The following is a 22,244-nucleotide window of genomic DNA, read 5'->3' on the forward strand; positions in this document are numbered from 1 at the left end:
TTCTTCTACTCTTTAGAGTAGGAGATGGCATCAAAGGTGGCCTTGGCATAGTTGCCCAGGGTGGCAGTGCAGCCCCCTGGTCGAGGTATAGCAATTGTCAATACCCACCATCAGCAGCAGCTTCTTGGGCATGGGGCCGAGATGATGCCAGTGCCTCCTGAGGTGGGGATAAGTCTCACCAGCACAGAGAGGGTCTGTCACCCTGCAAGGGCTGGTGAGCTTGCCGATCTTGTTCCCCAAGTAGCCTCTTGGCACAAGGACAATGGAGAGCTTGGCCAGGATAATGGCTCCTCGAATGGCAGTGGCTACCTCCTTGGAGCACCTGATACCCATATCAGTGTGGCCATTGTAGTCCCCAGTGGCAACATGCCTTGAATCCAGTGCATTGGCCAGTGTGGGCCACTTTTGCGCCATGTAATCTTTGAAACCTCATTCTTGAGAGATGCCCCCAGGAAAATGTCAATGACCTCAGACTCCTTGATGGGCAGGAGAAGAGATAGATCTCCTCCAGGGTCTTGGTCTTCATGTCCTTCACCAAGCAGCACAGCTTTGTGACTGGCATCCACCCCTTGGCTTTGCCTCAGTGGCCTTGGTTGCAGGTGCTATTGCTGAAGCCTCCTTCGAAGCCTCTGTGGTTTCCCATTCCTTGTCCCGTGGACCCTTCCGCTGCACCAGCATCATCTGCCATTTGATGTTTTCTTGGAGAAGCTGTTTTTACATCTTTACGAAAGAAAGGCCTAAGTCCAGCTATCTCTGATACTTGCCTGATACATTGTCCCGGAATCAGAACCTCCCTGGCAGTAGCAAATTGCATTTGAGAAAGTGAATGGCTAGTGATTGGGTAACAAGCAATTCACTTGGTTTCCCATTCTTTACTGTCAGCAAAATTGAAGAGAGACTTTAATGGGGTCTTTCTCTTTAATTGAGCGACTGGATCACCAAAAATTATTTGGAATAATCCATTATGAGTTTTGGCCTATTTTATAGGAGCTCAGAATTAAACTTCCTTTGAGTTTGTTTTATTTATGTGAACAGATTTTAACCCCCATATTAGAGAACATAAAATAATGCTGAACTCTTTTCAGTCTAGTAATCCATAGTATCCATTTATGGGTACAAAAAGAGAACCAGAACAATTAGCTCTATATAGTCCCACACATTGAGATATATTTACAATGTTTTTATTTATGTCTAACAGTTTTTTAAATCAAATCCCAACATATTTCTTGGTTTGATCAGTTCTGTATTACTAATTATTTTAATAATTGCTGAGTCTGAGAGGAAAGTTCAGTCAGCCTGTGGCCACAGGAAATTAAAATAAGTTTTTTCTTTTGTAGAAAATGAGTTATGATAACATCAATAAAAGGCTTTCAAGCTTCAAACTTAAGATGCAATTCTGTGACGTTAGGAAATAGAAATGTGAATTAAAGGAGGGAAGGAAATTAAATTGCTTGTGATTAAATAAGAGTTTCCTTTTTTACTTGGTTGGAATTGGGTATCACATTGCTCTGCTGTTGAGACTCTGTGGGATACGTTGATAAGAGAACAGTGTTTATTTTAAAACGTCAGTATTTACCAGAAATTATATTCTTTGCTGCGATTGAAATTTTGAAACATTTCAGATACCAACACAAAAATATAAGAAGAGCATTTTTTTTTAAATCAAAGGAAATATGTGAGCAAAAACCTTTGAAGACCGCAACTCTAAACTACATTTCTCTTTTTCTGCTCTATATTTAAACATTTTTTTAATTGTTAAAATTCGTGTTGCTTAATACATTTTTGTTGTCCATCTTCTAAGCTTTATTGCTGCCATCTGCCATAAGCAAACTTATTCTTCTGTTAATGCCCCAGGTCCAGTATCTGTACCGAGTGTTTTGCCGGCTACGTCCTGGTGTTTCTATCCTTGCACTCCATGGTCGACAGCAGCAAATGAGAAGAATGGAAGTCTATAATGAGTTTGTCCGTAAGAGAGCTGCAGTACTCTTTGCTACTGATATTGCAGCCAGGGGTCTGGGTAAGAAAACTTCCTATCATGAAATTTCTGTGATCGTGTGAAATGTAATTTGCTTATAAAGTATATTTTGGGAAATCTGATAGACTCAAACACTTGGGATTCTTTTCTTATTTTGTAAGAGAAAAGTAAGTAGTAAATTGGTAGCAGTTGACTAACATTAAGGATGTATCAGTGAAAATTTCCATAGTATTTGCATCTTTTTTACTATTTCATGATAATCACTCCATAGAATCCTGAGGAACCTACAAAATCAAAGGGGGGTTAAAAGTTTAAAGATATGAAAACAATTCCCATTTCTTTGAAAATTGGAAACTTGTTTATAGATACTGAACTCATTTAATAAGAAAAATCAGTGAAGTCCATGTTTTCATCCCTCTAATTTTTATCTGATAAATAACTACATTTAACGTAGTTAAATTTATTTTCAAAAAGCTGCTTTGTTGATTATACAACTCCTGGCTTTGTGGGAATGGGATGGGGATGGACGTAACTAGAGAGGAAAACTAGACTTAGGAACAAAGGGTGAGAATAAATAGGTGATAATTTGAATCCTTCAGTCACTTAATTTTATTGTATTGTTAATTATAGCAAATTTGAAGCATAAACAGAAGCTGAATATGTTTAATCTACCCTCATATACCCAGCTTTAACAATGATCTTTTTCATAATCCTCCCCCTGTCCCTCTTGGAGTACTCTAAAGCATATCTCAGATGCCATATTTATTAGTTTAGGCTGGAGTACAGTAGCACGATCATAGCTCACTACAGCCTTGATCTACCAGGCTCAAGTGATACTCCCACCTCAGCTTCCCCAGCAGCTGGGACTATAGGCATGCGCCATGCCTGACTAGTTTTTATTTTACTTTATTTTTTATTATGCTTTAAGTTCTGGGGTATATGTACAGATTGTGCAGGTTTGTTACATAGGTATACATGTGCCATGGTGGTTTGCTGCATCCTTCAACCCGTCATCTACATTAGGTATTTCTCCTAATGCTATCCCTCCCCTAGTCCCCCACCTCCAGACAGGCCCCAGTGTGTGATGTTCCTCTGCCTGTGTCCACTCTTCAACTCCCACTTATGAGTGAGAACATGCAGTGTTTGGGTTTCTGTTCCCATTAGTTTGCTGAGAATGATGGTTTCCAGCTTTGTCCATGTCCCCATTAGAAGTGGTGCTTTCAGGTTATTAAATATTAGGGTATTTCACTGTTTGTCCGACACAAAGCAATCTGTCTCTTCCGTGTCAGATACGAAGTAATCTTCATATTCAAACAGTCATTAATTTTAGTTCATTTTGTCAAGAGAAATGTTTACTATCTCTTGGTTCATGCAATTAATTTTATTTTTAATAGAGTTCATAGATGATATCCATCAGTTTGATGTGATGAAAAGTCCTGGCAAGCAATATTTTAAGATAAAAATAGTGCAGCAGGGCAGATCTTGCAACCAGTTTCTTAACTTCACATCCCTTCTCTGTAGATTTCCCGGCCGTGAATTGGGTTCTTCAGTTTGATTGTCCTGAGGATGCCAACACATATATTCACAGAGCAGGTAGAACTGCCAGGTAGGTGTACTGACTAATTTCTTTTCTTTTGCTACTATCCAAATAACAAAGCATGCTTTCCCAACTGCAGGTAAACGAGAAAGGAATTCAGGTAAGTGAGTGCTGGTTTGGCATTTTGTGGTGTGAGTTGACAGCTACTGTAAATCATTATGGCTAAGACTTGATTAGTGCTGCAAAAAATCCATAAAAATCTTATTTTAGTTTGTTTAAACTTTCTTGTACTTTACTTTTCAGCAAAACTGCTCATTGAAAGTCATCTCATTGAATCCTAATGACCTGTCAGTTAAGTCTAGGACTGCAGTAGTCCTCACTTATCCTCAGGGGTTATGTTCCAAGGTCCCAGTGGATGCCTGAAATCTCAGTACCAAACCCAATTTATGCTATGTTTTTTCAGTCTAGTAACTGAGACAGCTAAGTAACAAGCGGGTGGGGTCTTAAGCGTGCATATGCTGGACAAAGGGATGATTCACATTGTGGGCAGGACACAGTGGGATGGTGTGACATTTTATCAGGCTACTCAGAAGGGTGAGCAATTTAAAACTTATGAATTATTTCTGGAATTTTCCATTTAATATATTTAATATTTTTTGGGCCTTGGTTGACTGGGCGTAACTGAAACCACAGAAAGCGAAACCACAGATAGAGGGGGGACTACTTACTGTATTATTAAATCCCTATTTTCAGATGAGGAAACTGAATCTTTGAGCAGTTAAACAATTTGTTCAAAGATCCACAGAGCCAGGATTTGAACCCAGGCAGTCTGGCTTATCTAGTCTAGATCTTGTGCTCTTACCTTCTAAAGTATAGGCTAATAAGAGGCTAAGTGATTTGGAATCATAGATATCTCTTTTTCCTTTCTTCCTAGTTCAGGAAATAGAGACATTGCTGAAGACCACTCCCTATCTCTCCTTCTTCCTATACTCCCCACTTCCTCCCAAAAGTATACTATGTTTGCTCAAGAGGTATGAGGAACTGTCTAGAAAAGAATGTAATAGGCTGGGCATGGTGGCTCATGCCTGTAATCCCAGCCCTTTGGGAGGCCGAGGTGGGCGGATCACGAGGTCAGGAGTTCAAGACCAGCCTGAGCAACATGGTGAAACCCTGTCTCTACTACATATACAAAAAAATCAGCCAGGAGTGGTGGTGTGTGCCTGTAGTCTCAGCTCCTCGGGAGGCTGAGGCAGGAGAATCACGTGAACCCGGGAGGCGGAGGTTGCAGTGAGCTGAGATCGCACCACTGCATTCCAGCCTGGGCGACAGAGTGATGCTCTGTCTCAAAAACAACAAAACAAAACAAAACAAAACATAGTAAAGTCAGTCATTTGGAATTAAGTGGCATAGAAAGGTATCTGAATGAATCAAAAAGGATTACACAATCTGTCATTGCTGTTAAGCTGTAGCAGCAAAGCTGGGAGGTATACATTCTTGGTGGAATTGTAAATGGTTAACATTTTTCTGGATAGCATATGGTAATACTTATTAACAACCTTACAGTTCTTGTTTTTGTCTTAGTAATTCCACATCCAGAAATGGATCTTAAGAAAATAGAGAGCTGAATAAAGTTTCAGTGTACATTTGTCTTGCTGATGTTTGTAGTGTTTAAGAATTGGAATTTATTATGATCTTTAGATTATGATTATGGTTAGCCACAGATGGACTGTTTCTTCAGTTTTACATTTTTGCTCTGTTTTCTTTCTCATCAAAACTGGATGATTGGGTATTTATCATATGGATTCCAGGATTGGTCTAACTGGACCAATGGTTGCTTCCAATTTCATGCCACAAACTCTTCTCAAAACTTTCCCAGGGATGTCAGGATCTTTAGGCCCGAGCACAGACTGTCCTGTTTGGCAGGCTTGCTTTGCCACCTGCCCTGTGTCCACTTCAGCAAGTGGCCCCAAGTATGAAAGTGTACGCTATCCCTTGCTTACCTAGGAAGTCCCCTTGGAGTTTAGTTCTTTTAGATTTCTATACATTTATATTTTTTGGGTAGCTTTGAAGAAAATTTTTTTGGTTTTGTTTTTATGTGGTCACTTTTTGTTTCAGCTGAAGTGAAGGTTTTTTATGTCTTTTTATAGCCTAGCAAGAAATAGATCTTCTTAAAATTCTATTTAATTTTCATAAGATGTTTGAATGTATGAGTGTTTAAGTGTTTTTTTTTTGTTTTTTTTGATTGATTCATGTTTATCCTGTGGGCCATCTTTAAACATGGTTTATAATAAAAATGCACTCAAATTAAATGTGCTTCTTTTGACCAGCATGAAAGAAGGGAGAGAACAGTATAATAATGAAAGACTATTTAAAAATAGGATTTATGAATTAGTGGGTTCAAAAATAAGTCTTTTAATTGCAATTAATGATGTAGTTTTAAACAAGCAATGCAGTTAGGATTAGGTTTTGTATATGATACTGTACATTTAGACAAACTTGTTTTTAGAACTTTCTTTCTTCTTGGAACTAACTAAAATGGGACATGGGTAGAATAGTTGCCTGTTCTCCATTTTTATGAGGGGGTAGATGGTGCCTCACTGGTCTTTAATGTATTGAGTACATGGTTTTTGTTTTGTTCTGTTTTGTTTTTTTTGAGACAGAGTGTCACTCTGTCACCCAGTCTGGAGTGCAGTGGCACAATCTCAGCTCACTGCAACCTCCGCCTCCCGGGTTCAAGCGATTCTCCTGCCTCAGCTTCCCAAGTAGCTGGGACTATAGGCGCGTGCCACCACACCTGCCTAATTTTTGTATTTTTAGTAGAGATGGGGTTTCACCATGTTGGCCAGGTTGGTCTTGAACTCCTGACCTCAAGTGATCCGCCCGCCTCAGCCTCCCAAAGTGTTGGGATTACAGGTGTGAGCCACAGTGCCCGGCGAGTACCTGTTTTGATTGTCATTCATAGTGAGTATTTTGGAAAGTCATCAGTGGTGGTTGGTGGAATGACCTTCTCCACTGTTATTCTCCTCAGTAAATGTGTAGTTGTGTAAATTTTTACATGTACCTGTGCACATATCTGCATTCTGTGCTCCTGTGGGCCTCTGGATAGGCAGGGTTGGATATGGTATCTCACAAGTGCATTGGGCCAGGGGTGTAGGTGCTTTTTATTTTTATTTTTTCTTTTCCTTTTCGATATCTTTAATATAGTGTATTCTTTAATGTGATTATTTTGATATGTATTTTCTTTTTAGATGTGCCAGTGGTATTGATGGGGACAGGGCAGACTGATTCCTAAATAGAATACATTTAGCAGTAAAATTCTCCCTATATGAAGATTATTGGACATGTCAATATAAATCAGGAAAAGATTCTAGAGGGGGGAATATTTCAAGGTTCTTGGTTCCTAGAGAAGTTGTTGAAAATTTTATGTAGTTGAACATGCCGTGGTGAACATTAAATTGGGTCTTAATGACTGAGGAGATGAAGAGGAGTTAGAACAACATCACATTATTGTGTCTGAAGAGAGAGAATACTAATCTGAAAAAAATGTTTTAATGTAACTTTAGTGTGGTCATTAACTTTTAAAGCACAAGCCTGTTTGACCTTTTGTAACCAATTAAAAATATTTTTACTTGACTATTTTAGGTGTATAGTATGTGGAAAGGTTTAGCATATATAATGCTTTTTTTTTTTTCCTGGCAGTTTAAAACTTGCCAATAATGGGCTTAAAGATAATTAGAAAGTTTTGTGGGCCATGAGACTGAATAATTGAATTGAATAAAGGCTAAATTGAAATTAGAATCTAATTAAAATCCTGTGTATTTGGCTGTAATTAAGACCAAGTTGCCAGATAGTGTTTGCTTTTGGAATTGAACTATAATATATCGATATAGGAAAACAAATTCATTAGCAAAATAGCTAAGATTTGGGGAATCTTTTTTTCTTTCCATATTTTAGCTAAAAAAGTGATTTGGGTACTTTTGTCTTGAAGTACCTAATTCTGTATTAATTAATTTTACCTTTCTAAATTCCTTTTGATCTATAGCAGTTGAGAAATTTCCCTGTATTTTCCTTAACCATCACACCCCTATTAACAAAATGATCTCCTTTAGAGATAAGTGAGGCCAGGTATATGAATATAGTTTTATAATGCTGTATCCTGTGATACATTCTGTCACTTTAAAAAGCAGTTCTCTTTAGGGCTTATAGTTCTTTTGGTACAAAACCAAGCTCTTTCAGTTTTTATAAAAATGTCCAGTTGAAAGTAGAAAATATTTGGGAATGGAAAATAGACATCAGATATTCTCAACTTTAAAAAATGTTTTTATTTGGGGAGGGTAGGGGAGGGTTGTGGGTAGAAGATGGGCATTTATATATAACTATTTTTTTTCCCCAGAATAGTAGAAGATAAAATAATTTCAGCAGTATTCTAATTTAGCCTTATGTGCCTGGCTACATTTTGTGGCGCTCAGAAATTCTGTAAGGAGCAGAATGTGATTCCACTAGGGGACAGCAGAGGCCAAACCTTAGCATTGCACACTCACTGGCAGCAGCTTAGATCTTAGAAAAGAGGAAGATGGCCACTAGTTAAAATCTGTAATAACTTCTGAAGAGTTCATGGCTGGTTGTGGGAGAATACTGGTACTTTATGGAATAGCTAATGAGAATTTTTTAATAGTGTCTTTAATTGGTTTGTGAATTGAAATAATAAAAGTAAAAAGACAGTTTTCATGAGCATTAACTTTCCAAGGCTTACCATGTGTACCTTAGATATAAGATAGGAGCAATCTTTGTTAGTGAAAATGATTTCTTTAATTCCTTTAGCTTACATTTGTGAAGGTCTGCAGTCTGCTCCTCGTAGATAGTGGCTGATGCTTCTTTACATGACCTGCTTTTGTTGGTATCTATGATTTAAAGGTTGCATAAAAGGTCACAGCAAATTTATTTTGCATCTGGAAGCAATGAGGAGCTGGGGGAGAGTATAGCCAGTATGGCTGTAGGAGTAGATAAGGAGGGCTGATATTTCTTAGGAGTCTATTTCCCAGGTACCCTTGGGAGTATTTCTTAGGAGTCTGTTTCCCAGGCACCCCTTGGGAATAGGGGTGCCCCCACTTTATTCTCCTGTCTAGTCAATACAGCAGGCACAGTGTTCCTTCTAAAACATAAGTCGGATTATATCACTCCTCTGATGGCATACCATTTCACTCAGAGTGAAAGCCAATGACCCCCTGGGCCTAAACTATTCATCCGTTTCCCCCCAGTTTGCTAGTATTCTCCCCTTGTTCTCTATGCTCCGTACTGGTCTTGCTGTTTCTTTTATGTGCCAGGCCTTTATACTGGTGCTGTCTCTTTTCTGCTGGGATGCATTTTCCTCAAGTATCCACATGGCTGTCTTCCTCACCCTCCCCAACCACTCCTTTTAACCCTGCTTGACATTCCTTTCTCCAAAGTCCTTTATCACCTTCAAATATACTAGAGTATTTACTTAGTATATTTTTACATTGCTTTTCACCTTGATTGTAAGTTCCATAAAGGCAGCAATGTTTGTCTAGTATATTGATGTACCCTAAGTGCTTAGAACAGGACCTGACATGTAGTAGACAGTTGAGATAGTGATTCAGACTCATGAATCAGATCTTACCTAATATGTTAATTATCCTAATATGTTAATTATTTATTGTTGTGTAACAAATTGACCCATGGCTTGGTGGTTTAAAGCAATAACCATTTATTATTGCAATAACCATTTATCTTGTAGCTTCTGTGGGTCAGGTACCCAGTGTGGTTCATCTGGGTCCTCTGGCTCTCAGTCTATCACAAGGTGTCAGATGGTACTTTAAGGTTCAACTAGGGTTGCATTCATTCTCAGATTTATTCACATGGTTGTTTGCAGATTCATTTCCTCCTCTGCTGTTGGTCAGAGGCATCTCTCAGTTCCTTTTCATGTGGTCTTCTTCACAGGATAGCCACAACATGGTAACTGACCTCATCAGAGAGGGCAAATGACAGCTGAGGGAGAGAAAGATGAAGCAGTAATGTCTTTCATGACCTAGACTTGGAAGTCACAGTCCATCTTTCCTGTAACATCCTGGGGTTGCATGTCAGTTCTATTCCTTGTAGGGGGACTACACAAGGGTGTCAATACCAGGAGGTGCAGATTATTGGGAGTTGTTTTATAAGCTGCCCACCACACCCAACATCAAATTTTACCACTGATTTCAAGGATAAAAGCAATCCTGAGGTAGAAGTGAAACAAGAAGAGGTGTGGGATCTCCACTATAGCTCCCTGGTTATTTTCTTGCCAAATTAGGGCATGCTCTGGCCCAGGTTAACATAGAAGACTCTAAATAATGTGTGGCTTAGATGGACACTTGCATAGATGGACTATTTGTATACTCGGTTACAGAGCCCACCAGAGAAACATACTTTCAAATCCATAAATTGTGAACAACCATGGTGCATCCTATTAAAAGTCTCTCATAGGTGAGGACTCTCACCTAGCAAATAACCATGTTTGTTTCCCTGGAGATCTGTCATTAATATGTTTTCTAGGAGATTTGACCATATCACTTTTATTGGGGTGGAGGGAGCGCAGGGCATCCTCTTCCCTACCTCCCACCCCTGTACCACACAAAGAACGAATGGACTGTGGTTTAGCCTTTTGCTTCCCAAACTCAATAAATATTTGTATGAATAAACTCATTTAGCCCATAGAACAACTCATGAAAGAGGTTCTCATATTAGGAAACTCTTTCTCAGAGACTTTAAGGTAGATTATGTCGATGATTTCTCAGTTTAGTAAGTACCAGGCCTGGGATTTATGCTTAGATCTTTCTGACTCTAGAACTCATTCTTGCCAGTGTGCCCTGATCCAGCTGTTTACATCTAATGGATTACATCTAATAGCGCAGCCCTGGAGCTCCCATGCAGGGCTTCTAGAATGCATGAGAGCCAGTTACTGGGAGAAGAAAGGTAGATGTCTTCAAATTTGTTGACATTTGTGGTCATGAAGACGAACTAGTATATGCATTTTCTTTCTTTGGACTATGAGAGATAGACATCCTGTAGTTGTTCCATCACTGCCTTTAGAAAGTCAGGAATCTTAGGTTTGAATTTGACTTTGTCACCTAATGACCGTGTACCCTTGGACAAGTCTTTAACTTCTCTAAGCCTCAGTTTCTTCTCTGGTAAAATGGGGTTAATTGTATCTAACTCTTATTTCCTGGAAGTATAATTTTAGGTAGTAGCAGTGCCACTTTGATTTGCGGTTTCTTTTTATTCTTAATCTGTTACAATTTAGCCTTTTTTTTTTTTTAATTCTTTTCAGGGGACAAAGTTGATAGAATTTAATGATTTCTACCCTTTCTCTGTGAACCCCATAAATCCTTGTTCTTAGTCAGTGCTAGAAGCTTTCCATGCAATATGTATTAACCAGCTTGGTTTCTCTCTAATTACTTACAGTGAACTTCATTTGTCACTGTTGGGCCTGACATGGTATACCTGTTTGTTATTTGAGATCTTAAGGTGCAGATGACTTTCTTTTCCCCAGAATATTTCCAAACCTGTTCTTTTTTCCTTTTTTAAATCTAGTATAGAATCGTCAGACATTCCATAAGTCAGAGATACCCTTTTTCTTGGAATAAGCTCTCCTTTGTACCATGTTGTGCAGGAGGAACAGAACAGTTGGAATCAGATCCCTTATGGCTGTCTTTCTGCACCTGCATAACAGACTGCACTGTTCTCCCCCAGTGACATGAAATCTTGGGGATGGTTGTCATAGGTAAGGCTGAGGTATAGGGAGAATAGAAGGAGATACAGGGCGGGAAAAAGAGAGGACTGTGCGATAGTAGAGCGTAACCAACAAATGTCTCCCTTTCTCCACTTCTTGATTATTGTATTGTGAGCAGTGACTAGCATATCAGTAGTCAGAGTTGTAGAGTTTTAGATCCTAAAGGGACATAAATCAGTCAATTGTATAATGTAGAAATAAGAAAATGTAGTAAATAGTGATTTATTTTATCTAAAGTTATACAGCTAATAGCTAATAGTACAACAGGACTGGAACCCAGTTCTTTTGACTCTAAATCTGGTGTTTTTTCTTTCTTCTTCTTCTTTTTCTTTTTTTTTCTTTTTTTTTGTGACTGAGTGTCTGTGACTCTGTCGCCCAGAGTGGAGTGCAGTGGCGCGATCTTGGCTCACTGCAACCTCTGCCTCCCGGGTTCAAGTGATTCTCTTGTCTCAGCCTCCTGAGTAGTTGGAACTACAGGGTGCGCCACCATACCTGGCTAATTTTTGTACTTTTAGCAGAGACGGGGTTTTGCCTTGTTGGCCAGGCTGGTCTCAAACTCCTGACCTCAGGTGATCCACCCGCCTGGATCCCAAAGTGCTGGGGTTACAGGCGTGAACCACTGCGCCTGGCCACGTTTGGAGTTTTATCTGCTGAAACAGCTTCTAGTGTTCACTCAACAAATATTTGTTGTGCATGTTTTAGGGACACATGACACATGACACATGCCCTCAAATTTAATAATCAAGATAAGGAAATATACTGATATTGGTAGTACTAGGATGTATGTTAAATAAGGTAAGAGTGAAACAAAAGATATAGGTCTTAAAAACATAGTTTTTTAAAAAAACTTATTTTTAATAACTTGTATTACAAAAATAATGCTTACTCACTGTACAGATTATCTAGACAATAATGACAAAACAATTAAAATCACCTAAAATCCACCACTTAGAAATGTTTTCTTCGTGTATGTCTGTATATATTTTTTCTAGTTACAAAAATGGGATTGTTCTAAATAAACTTTTTGTAACCTAACTTGTAACATGGAGAACCAGGCTAAGAGAACTGAGGGTGGCTAGGCAGTTGTGAATAGCGTATCACAGACCATGGTAGGACAATAGTGGAAAGGATGAATGAGCAAAGTTTAAGGGACAATTAAAGACCCAACTAGAATGGAGTTGATGGGTTGGAGAATCTGAATTTGAGTAGTTAAAGATTATTGGCTCATGGGTAGAAGGCAAATTATTGCTAGAATGGCAGGGCTTTTTTCCTGCCTCTGGCTCTAGTTTGTTTGAAGGTTATTTCAGTGGAAGAATTAACTGGTACACCCAAGCCAATGGACTGGATTCCTATTTTAACTAGAAATACTAGTGAGCTGCAGGATGTGGAGATAAGCTTCCTGATATCAGCTAGACAATCATGACCAATCTGTTGAGTATTCTTGTTTCTGGAGGCAATTCTGGTATAACTGAAAAAGTGGTGGATTTAGAAGTTTAAAGTCTCTGATATTAGTAACCAGCTGATTTTAGGCCAACCTCTTGGGCTCTCAGAAATACTATTTTGTATTGCTACTTCCTACTGGTTGCTTGCTTTTAAGATCTGCAAGTTTATATATTAATACAAAAAATGTTTTTCATAAATTTGGAAGAGCTGCATAAATTAAATATAGTATTGATACTGATGGCAAAAATGAGATTTTGTTTCAGATGCTTTTTATCGGGTGGCTAGACTCTGTTAAAATAATTCATCATGATGACTAGTTAATAATACTGTATTGTATTCTTGAAAAATGCTGAGAGTGGATGTTAAATGTTCTCACCACAAAAATGATAACTCTGTGAGGTAATGCATATTTTAATTAGCTAGACTTAACTATTCCACAATGTGTGTATACTAAGACACAATGTGTATACTCTAAGACATCATGTTGTACATGATAAATACAATTTATCGATTTGAAATAAATATGTTTTGAAAACAAATGTGTCTAAATATAGAATTTTAAAGTGTAGATCTTTTTTTTTTGAGGTGGAGTCTCACTCTGTCTCCAGGCTGGAGTGCAGTGGCGCGATCTCTGCTCACTGCAACCTCTGCCTCCCAGGTGCAAACAATTCTCCTGCCTTGGCCTCTGGAGTAGCTGGGACTACAGCCGTGTGCCACCACTCCCAGCTAAGTTTTGTATTTTTAGTAGAGACAAGGTTTCACCATGTTGGCCAGGATGGTCTCGATCTCTTGACCTCATGATCCACCTGCCTCGGCCTCCCAAAGTGCTGGGATTACAGGCCTGAGCCACTGCGCTTGGCCTAAAGTGTAGATCTTTTGAAGAACACTTATTTCTTATATGTTTAGCCTTGGGCCTTGAATATTGCTTTTGAAATCTAAAAGCTTGCTCATGGGTAAATAGACTTTGTTCTTGCAAGCATTTTTTAAAAAAGTGAAATGTTCTTATGCCTTCTTTTAAAAAGTGCTTTTATTCTAGAATAAAAGCTTACTGGGGAACTTTTGGTATTAGCATGTGGGAGATAACTTGTGGTTTATGTTTTAGGGAAAAGATGTGTGTAATGTAAAATAGGTAAAATGGCCAGTGATCTTTTTAATGGGTGCTTGCCTTATGGATTTGACTTTGGGCATTTTCCATTTTCCATTGGGAGTCTTTTTCTTCTAAAATTCCACTGTTGCTATTTGTCTTAACCTTGTGTAGCCTTCTATATATATTCTGTTAGCTGTGGCTTTAAAAGGTTTGATCATGGGCTCTTTGTGACTTTAGTCCTGACTCATCCTCCCAGGTGCTCCCTGGGAATGAGTAGATGAGATGGACAGAGGTGTGACTAGCCTTATTATTCCTTTCTAGGAGTCAGTTGGAACATGAGAGAACATTGAGTGAATGCCTTTTTGGTCTCCTAGGTTCTCTTACTCTTTGCCAAAGTTCTTGCCCTATGTAGATTTGTGGGCCTATTTATTTCATCTTGCCATCTATGAACTTGAATATAGAGTATTAAAAGGATTGACTGTTGCCTAGCCCTCAGCCCACTGTTCTCCTCTGTCCTTATGGTTCCAAACAGAATAAGCCTTTCTACTTCTGAAGGTAATTCGCTTAACCTCAAGAGTCTGGCTGCCTCAAGGGCATTTTGGAAGTGTACTGCTTAGGAGTCAGCATTAACTGATTCCTGTCCTCTTTGGACCTGCAATCTTTCCTTGGTGGAGTGTGAGAGCTTCAGAAGTTATGACATCTCTCCATTATCTTGTCTGCTCAGTGTGTCACCTCACTGCTTCATGTGCTAGTAAATGCTGCCTTCATACATGGTTTGGTCCCATACTGCTTAGGGGTCTGCTTTAAATTCATAATTTTGTTAGTGAACGAAGATGAAGATCTTTGAGGCATATTATTTTGTGTTAAAATACTATGAGGAAGGTATTTGGTATTAGTATTTCAGTTCTAAAACAGATAATTGGTGAAAGTAGTAAATTGTATGTTCAGCCTCCCTCTGTCCCCTGTCTATTGACTAGAAAAAACAAGTAGGTGTGAAGAAGATGAAAGTATCCACTGGACTCTCAAATGGTGCCTTATCCCATGGAAAACTCGACTACCCCATCTATATCCCTTCCCCTAATGTTGGACAAATTCCTAATTATTATTTAGGTCTTAGTTTAGATGTTGGTTTCTCCAGGCAGTGCCACCTCTCAGTATGTCAAAGCCAGTTTTTCCTTCCAGCATTTGATGATAAAATTCTACTTACATATTGGTGGTACTCAATCTCTGTATGCAGAGACGTTCTGGGGCCTCTAAAAGCAGGCTCTAATGTACCTTTCTAGCAATCTTTCCTGCTGTTTGTGTACGCTGGCTTCAGTGGAATTTCTCTTTTTCTTATTCACTCTTTAATACATTTTCCTTGTATTTTCTGGCTTCCACTCCCTTGTTCATGCCATTCTCCTCCTTTGTAGTACCTTATTCTCTTCACTACTTTAGATGCTAATGACTTCTGGCTGCATCGATGGTTTAGTCTAATACTGCCTAGGGGGACAGCTTTAAACTTGTATTTCTTTTCCATCTTCAAGGCCCACCTGAAATTTCATTTCATATTCTATGACATGTTTTTGTTTTTCTCTGGCTAACCCTGAGTGGCCTCTTTTCCTTTCTGAGTTGGTGTTTATTGCCCATGGTTGTCCTTTAGCACCTACTTATTTACTGTTTTGTGACTGTTCTCTTGACTGTTTTACTTGTGTGTTTGTTTTTTCTAGTTAACAGGAACATTAGATCACTGGAGACAGGGATTTTCATCTTCTGTTTCTTTATGTTCTTTACAGTTCATGCCCACCCATCACAAAGTTTCTCAGTAAAAAGTTTATTTGCTTCTCACATTTTATAGTATGAATCCTGGTGAGAGTGCTTTGAGATTTTTTCTTCTTTTTATTTAAAAAATTTCTCTAAGTATCCAATTGTGTTCTCTGTTTTACTGCTTGTATGTAATGGCTGACATTAAGGTATTGGGAAAATCTGTATGCAAGTAGCACAAGAAGCTTAGTAACTACAGGATGTCTTATGGCCCATGTCAGTACAAATTTCTGAAGATGCAGCAGGAAATAAGATTTTACTAGGTGAGGGAAGAGAAGTAACATGGATTGGAGGCAAGCATTTTACTTGAACAGTTCTATTTCTTTCTTTCTTTCTTTTTTTCTTTTTTTTTTTGAGACAGAGTCTTGCTCTGTTGCCCAGGCTGGAGTGCAGTGGCGTGATCTCAGCTCACTGCAACCTCCATCTCCTGGGTTCAAGCAATTCTCCTACCTCAGCCTCCCTAGTAGCTGGGATTACAGGCACCCGCCACCATGCCCAGCTAATTTTTGCATTTTTAGTAGAGACAGGGTTTCACCACGTTGGCCACACTGATCTCAAACTCCTGACCTCGGGTTATCCACCCGCCTCGGCCTCCCAAAGTGCTGGAATTACATGCATGAGCCACCGCACCCGGCCGAACAGATCTATTTCTTATAACTAATGCTTCTGAACAATTTTACTTCCAAGGTGTAAATAAAATCCCCAGGAAGAGGAATTGATTTTTTCTTTTTAAAAAGTATATATTGGGTGCTGTATTTATTCAAAGATTAACTTTATTATGATCCTCTAGTGGCTTGAGTGAGAAATTGTCTCCTTGGTATATGGGTAGAGAGCTACTTAAGAAAATCTCTTTAATTGATTTCTTTCTTAGAATTTAGATCATCATCTGTGGAACAGCCTAAAAGTCACTGGGAATGATAACTAGTGATGAAAATGATATGAGGTGTTCAGAGCCCTAGTTTTCTGTTATCAGAGATTAAAAGCCGGTCTCTGACATTTAATGGTTAGACAAAAATGGTTTCCATGTTTACCTATGCATCACTCTGTTAAAATGTAAAATGCAGATTGCATTAATGTGTTAAAGATTTTGTTTCTTTTTGTTTAGGTACAAAGAGGATGGTGAAGCTTTGTTAATTTTGCTACCCTCAGAAAAAGCTATGGTGCAGCAGCTTCTTCAGAAGAAAGTACCTGTGAAGGAAATCAAGTAAGAGCTACTTGTTGTCTTTATGTTTTTAGGAAAATGAGGGCATGAAATTGTTTGCTTAATTATGTGCACCTAATTCGCTCCTTCCCCTAATTTATTCAAGTGCCTGGTTTGACTTTTATAAAAAGGCTCTTTTTAGAACAGTTTTAGGTTCACAGGAAAATTGAGAGGAAGATAGATTTCTCATATACCCCATTCCCCAAACATGCACAGCCTCTGCCATTATCAACGTCCCCCACCAGAATACATCTGCTACAATTGATGAACCTATGTTGATGTTATTCACCAATGTCCATAGTTTACACTAGGGTTCATTCTTGGTGGTGTCCATTCTGTGTGCTTGCACAAATGTGTAATGATGCATACCTACCATTTTAATATCATATGGCAGTTTTCACTGCTCTAAAAATCCTGTGCTCTGCCTATTTATTCCCCTCCCCTCCCCCTGAACCTCTGACAACTACTGATCTTTTTACTGTCTCCATAGTTTTCTTTCCAGAATGTCATATATTATAGTTGGAATTATATGGTACCTAGCCTTTTCATATTGGCTTCTTTCACTTAGTAGTATACATTTAAGTTTCCTCCATGTCTTTTCATGGCTTCATAGTACATTTCCTTTTAGTACTGAATAACATTTCATTGTCTGGACGCAACAGTTTTTGTTCACCTACTGAAGGAGATTTTTTTGTTAGTTTTGTTTTGACCTTGTTTATATAACCAGCTATAGTCTGGTTATAAAAAGGACAGATTTGTATTGATTTTATGCAAATAACCACATTGCCATAAAGGCTAGTAAGTTGTCTGAATTCTGAGGGGTCAGGGAGAGTAAGGTGCTATATAAAGAATGTCATTTATAGATTACTAAATAGAGGGTTAAAGATAGATCAAGAAGAGAAAAGATCTTTTCATTCCCTTAATAAAAATATGTAAAACCACATCAGTAATATTAAAACCAAAAAGCTACAATTAGATTCTTCTCAGCAGTTCCCTTAATCCTACTTAAGTCTTATAACTAGTGGATGTTGGATTAACGTTCAGCTTTCAAAGGTCTGAAGGACATCTTAATTGCTTCCAAGCTTTGGCAGTTATTAGTAAAGCTGCTATAAACATCCATGTGAAGGTTTTTGTGTAGACCTAAGTTTTCAACTCCTTTGGATAAATATTACCAAGGAGCTTGATTGCTGGGCCAGAAGGTAAGAATATGTTTCATTTTGTAAGAAGCTGCCAAACTGTCTTCCAAAGTGGCTACACCATTTTGAATTCCTGCCAGCAATTAATGAGAGTTCCTGTTGCTCCACATTCTTGCCAGCATTTGTAGATATTCTTTATCAAGGTGAGGAAATTGTCCTCTATTCCTAGTTTACTGAGTTAAAAAAAAAAAAAAGATCATGAGTGGATATTGGATTTTGTTAAAAAAAAATTTTTTTTAAAAATCTGATGAGATCATGTGATTTTTTTTTTTCTTTTTTAGCCTGGTGATGTGATGGAGTACATTAAGGTCTTTTTTTTTTGGAATGTTAAACCAGCCTTGCATTCCTGGGATAAATCTCACTTGGTTATGATGTATAATGATTTTTATACCTTGTTGGATTCAATGTGCTAATATTTTGTTAGATTTATACCTAAATGTTTCATTTTTGGGAGTGCTAATAATGTAAATGGTATTGTTTTTAGTTTCAAATTCCATTTATTTATTGCTGGTAAATTGGTGTTCATAGTATTCTTTTTTTTTTTTTTGAGACAGAGTCTTGCTCTGTCGTTCAGGCTAGAGTGCAGTCTTGCAATCTTGGCTCACTGGAACCTCTACCTCCTGGGTTCAGGCAATTCTCATGCCTCAGCCTCCCAAGAAGCTAGAATTACAGGCATGTGCCACCATGCCTGGCTAAATTTTGTATTTTTAGTAGAGATGGGGTCTTGCCATGTTGGCCAGGCTGGTCTCGAACTCCTGGCCTCAAGCAATCTGCCTGCCTTGGCCTCCCAAATTTGTTCATAGTAGTCTTTTTATCCTTTTGATGTCTGTGGGATTTGTGGTGATGTTCCCTTTTTCATTTGTGATAAAAACAGGAAAGTGATTAACTTTTGTATATTAATCTTCAGTCTTGTAGTCTTGCTATGATTGCTTATTAGTCTAGAAGTTTCTTTGTCCATTCTTTTCGATTTCCTATATAGATGATCATGGATCTGTGAACAAAGCCAGTTTTATTTCTTTCCCAATCGGTATGCCTTTTATTTCCTTTTCTTGTCTTATTGCATTAATTAGGACTTCTAGAATGATGTTGGACAGCAGTGGTGAGAGGGGACATCATTGCTTTTTTCCTGATCTTAGCAGGAGAGCTTCCAGTTTCTCACCATGAAGTATGATATTAGCAGTAGGTTTTTTGTATTTGTTGAGGACTTGCATCTATCATTATGAGTGATATTGGTCTGTAGTTTTTTCTCCCCTGTAGTGGCCTCATAGAATGAGTTAGGAAGTATTCCCTCTGACTCTGTCTCCTGAAAGAGATTATAGGAAATTGGCATTTCTTTCTTAAATGTTTGGTAGAATTTATGGGCGAGCCCATCTGGGCTTGGTGATTTCTGTTTTGGAAGGTTATGAATTATTGATTCAATTTCTTTAATAGATAGTAGCCTATTGAGAGTGTTTATTTCTTGTAAGAGTTTGGCAGATTTTGTCATTCAAGGAATTGGTCCATTTCATCTAGGTTATCAAATATGTGGGCATAGAGGTGTTCATAATCTTTTTATTCTTTTTATGTCCATGGGATTTGTAATGATATTCCTTCTTTCATTTCTAATAATAACTTGTATCCTTTTGTTTTCTTAGTATGGTTATAGGCTTATGACTTTTTTTAGTTGTTTATTTTTTTTCAAAGAACCAGCTCTTGGTTTAATTTTTCCCCCCCTATTGATTTCCTGTTTTCAATTTCAGTCATTTCTACTCTAGTTCTTATTTCTTCTGCTTGCTTTTGATTTAATTTACCCCTTTTCTGTTTCCCAAGTTGGAACTGTAGATGATTGATTTTTAGGTACTTTCTTTCTAATACAGTCATATGTTGCTTAATGATGGGAATAAGTTTGAGCAATGGATCATTAATTTTAGGCTATATGGTGTAGCCTATTGCATTTAGGCTACAAACCTTTACAGCATGAATACTGTACATGCTATACACTGAATACTGTGGGCAATTGAACACAATGGTAGGTATTTGTGTATCTAAGCATGTCTAAACATAGAAAAGGCACAGTAAAAATACAGTATAAAAGATAAAAAGCATACCTGCATAGGGCACTTACCACAGTGCTTGCAGGACTGGAAGTTGCTCTGGGTGTCATTGAGTGGTGCGTGAATGTGAAGAGTTAGCACATTACTGTATACAAGTGTAGACTTGGTAAACACTGTACACGTAGGCTACACTAAACTTTTTTTCTTCAGTAACTAACCTTAGCTTGCTGTAACTTTTTTTGTTTTATAAACTTTTAGCTTCTTGATTCTTTTGTAATTACACTTAGCTTAAAACCCACATTATACAGCTACACAAAAATATTTTCTTTATATCTTTACAAGCTTTTTTTGGTTAAAAATATTTGTTTTTCTTAAAACTTTTTTTTTTTTAAATGGAGCCTAGGCCTACACAGGGTCAGGATCATTAATATCACTGTCTTTCATTTTCACATCGTCCCACTAGAAGGCCTTCAGGGGCAGTAACACGCATGGAGCTGTCATCATTTATGATAACAATGCCTCCTTCTGCAATACTTCCTGAAGGACCTGCCTGAGGGTGTTTTTATAAGTAGAAGGAAAATACTGTAAAATAAAAAGTATGGTGAATAAATCAGTAATAGTTGTTTATCATTTTCAAGTATTATGTACCATACCTAACTGTAAGTGCCTAACTGGCAGTGCAGTGTGTTTGCCTACACCAGCATCACTGTAAACACATGAGTAATGTATTGCCCTATAGTGTTATGATGGCTGCGACATCACTAGGTGATAGAAATTTTTCAGCTCCACTAGCACACTGCAGCCTCAGTCTCCTAGGCCTGAGTGATCCTCCCGAGTAGCCTGCGCCACCATGCCTGGTTAATTTGTTTTATTGTTAGTAGAGACAAGGTCTCACTATGTTGCTGAGGCAGATCTTGAACTCCTGAGCTCAAGCAGTCCTCCTGCCTTGGCCTCCCAAAGTGCTAGAATTACAGGTGTGAGCCATTGCTTCTGGCTGTCATTACAGTCTTATGAGACCACTGTTGTATATGCAGTCCATCACTGACTGACACATCATTATGTGGCCCATGACTGTATATGCATTCAGTGCTATAAATTTCCCTCTAAGTACTGCTTTTGTTGCATTCCACAAAGTTTGCTAAGTTATTTTCATTTTTATTTAATTCAAGAGAAATTTTAAAGTATTTTGATTTTGTTTTGACTTGTGTTATTTAGAGGTGTGTTTAATCTCCATGTATTTTAGAATTTTCCAGTTACCTTTCTGCTATTTCTATGTTATGTTATGACAGAGTTTTGATCTGTCGCCCAGGCTGGAGTGCAGTGGCATGATCTCGGCTCACTACAACCTCCACCTCCTGGGTTCAAGCGATTCTCCTGCCTCAGCCTCCTGAGTAGCTGGGATTACAGACACGTGCAGCCATGCCTGGCTAATTTTTGTATTTTTAGTAGACATGGGGTTTTGCCATGTTGGCCAGGCTGGTTTTGAACTCCCGACCCCAGGTGATCTGCCCTCCTCGGTCTCCCAAAGTACTGAGATTACAGGTGTGAGCCATCGTGCCTGGCCTCCGTTATTTCTAGTTTAATTCCATTGTGGTCTGAAAGTTTAATTCCGTTGTGGTCTGAAAGCAGATATTGTATGATTTATATTATTTTAATTTTGTTAAGATGTGTTTTATGGCCCAGAATGTGTTTTATTTTGGTGAATGTTCCATGTGAGCTTGAGAAGATGTGTATTATGTTGTTGGATAAAGTAGTCTCTAGATGGCTGTTGTGTCCAGTTGATTGATGGTATTGTTGAGTTCAACTATGTTCTTACTGACTTTCTGCCTGCTGGATTTGTCTATTCCTGATAGTAGGGTGTTGAAGTCTCTAATTATAACAGTGGATTCATCTTTCTGGTTGCAGTTCTATCAGTATTTGCCTCACGTAGTTTGATGCTGTATTGTTAGGAGCCTATATGTTAAGGAATGTTGCCTTTTTGGAGAATTGACTTCTTTATCATTATGTCATGCCATTTATCCCTGATAAGTTTATTGCTTGGAAGTCTGCTCTGTCTGACATTAGTATAGCTGTTTTTGCTTTCTTTTGATTAGTGTTAGCATGATATATTTTTTATCAAACCACTTTTATTAATTTATGTGTCTTTATATTGAAAGTTGGTTTATTGTAGACAACATACAGTT

General features: G+C 38.2%; 1 protein-coding gene across 1 annotated transcript in view; it reads left to right on the plus strand.

The window, feature by feature from the left end:
• The window catches only part of DDX10 (DEAD-box helicase 10), a 276,613-nt gene that overhangs the window by 23,782 nt on the left and 230,587 nt on the right, over positions 1 to 22,244 (plus strand). Inside the window, exons 8-10 of the mRNA XM_008953727.4 lie at positions 1,855 to 2,017; positions 3,497 to 3,581; positions 16,737 to 16,835. Of these exons, the coding sequence (XP_008951975.4) occupies positions 1,855 to 2,017; positions 3,497 to 3,581; positions 16,737 to 16,835 (347 nt within the window). The remainder of the gene's footprint in view (positions 1 to 1,854; positions 2,018 to 3,496; positions 3,582 to 16,736; positions 16,836 to 22,244) is intronic.

This window comes from Pan paniscus, chromosome 9 (assembly GCF_029289425.2).
Source record: "Pan paniscus chromosome 9, NHGRI_mPanPan1-v2.0_pri, whole genome shotgun sequence".
Lineage (NCBI taxonomy): Eukaryota > Metazoa > Chordata > Mammalia > Primates > Hominidae > Pan > Pan paniscus.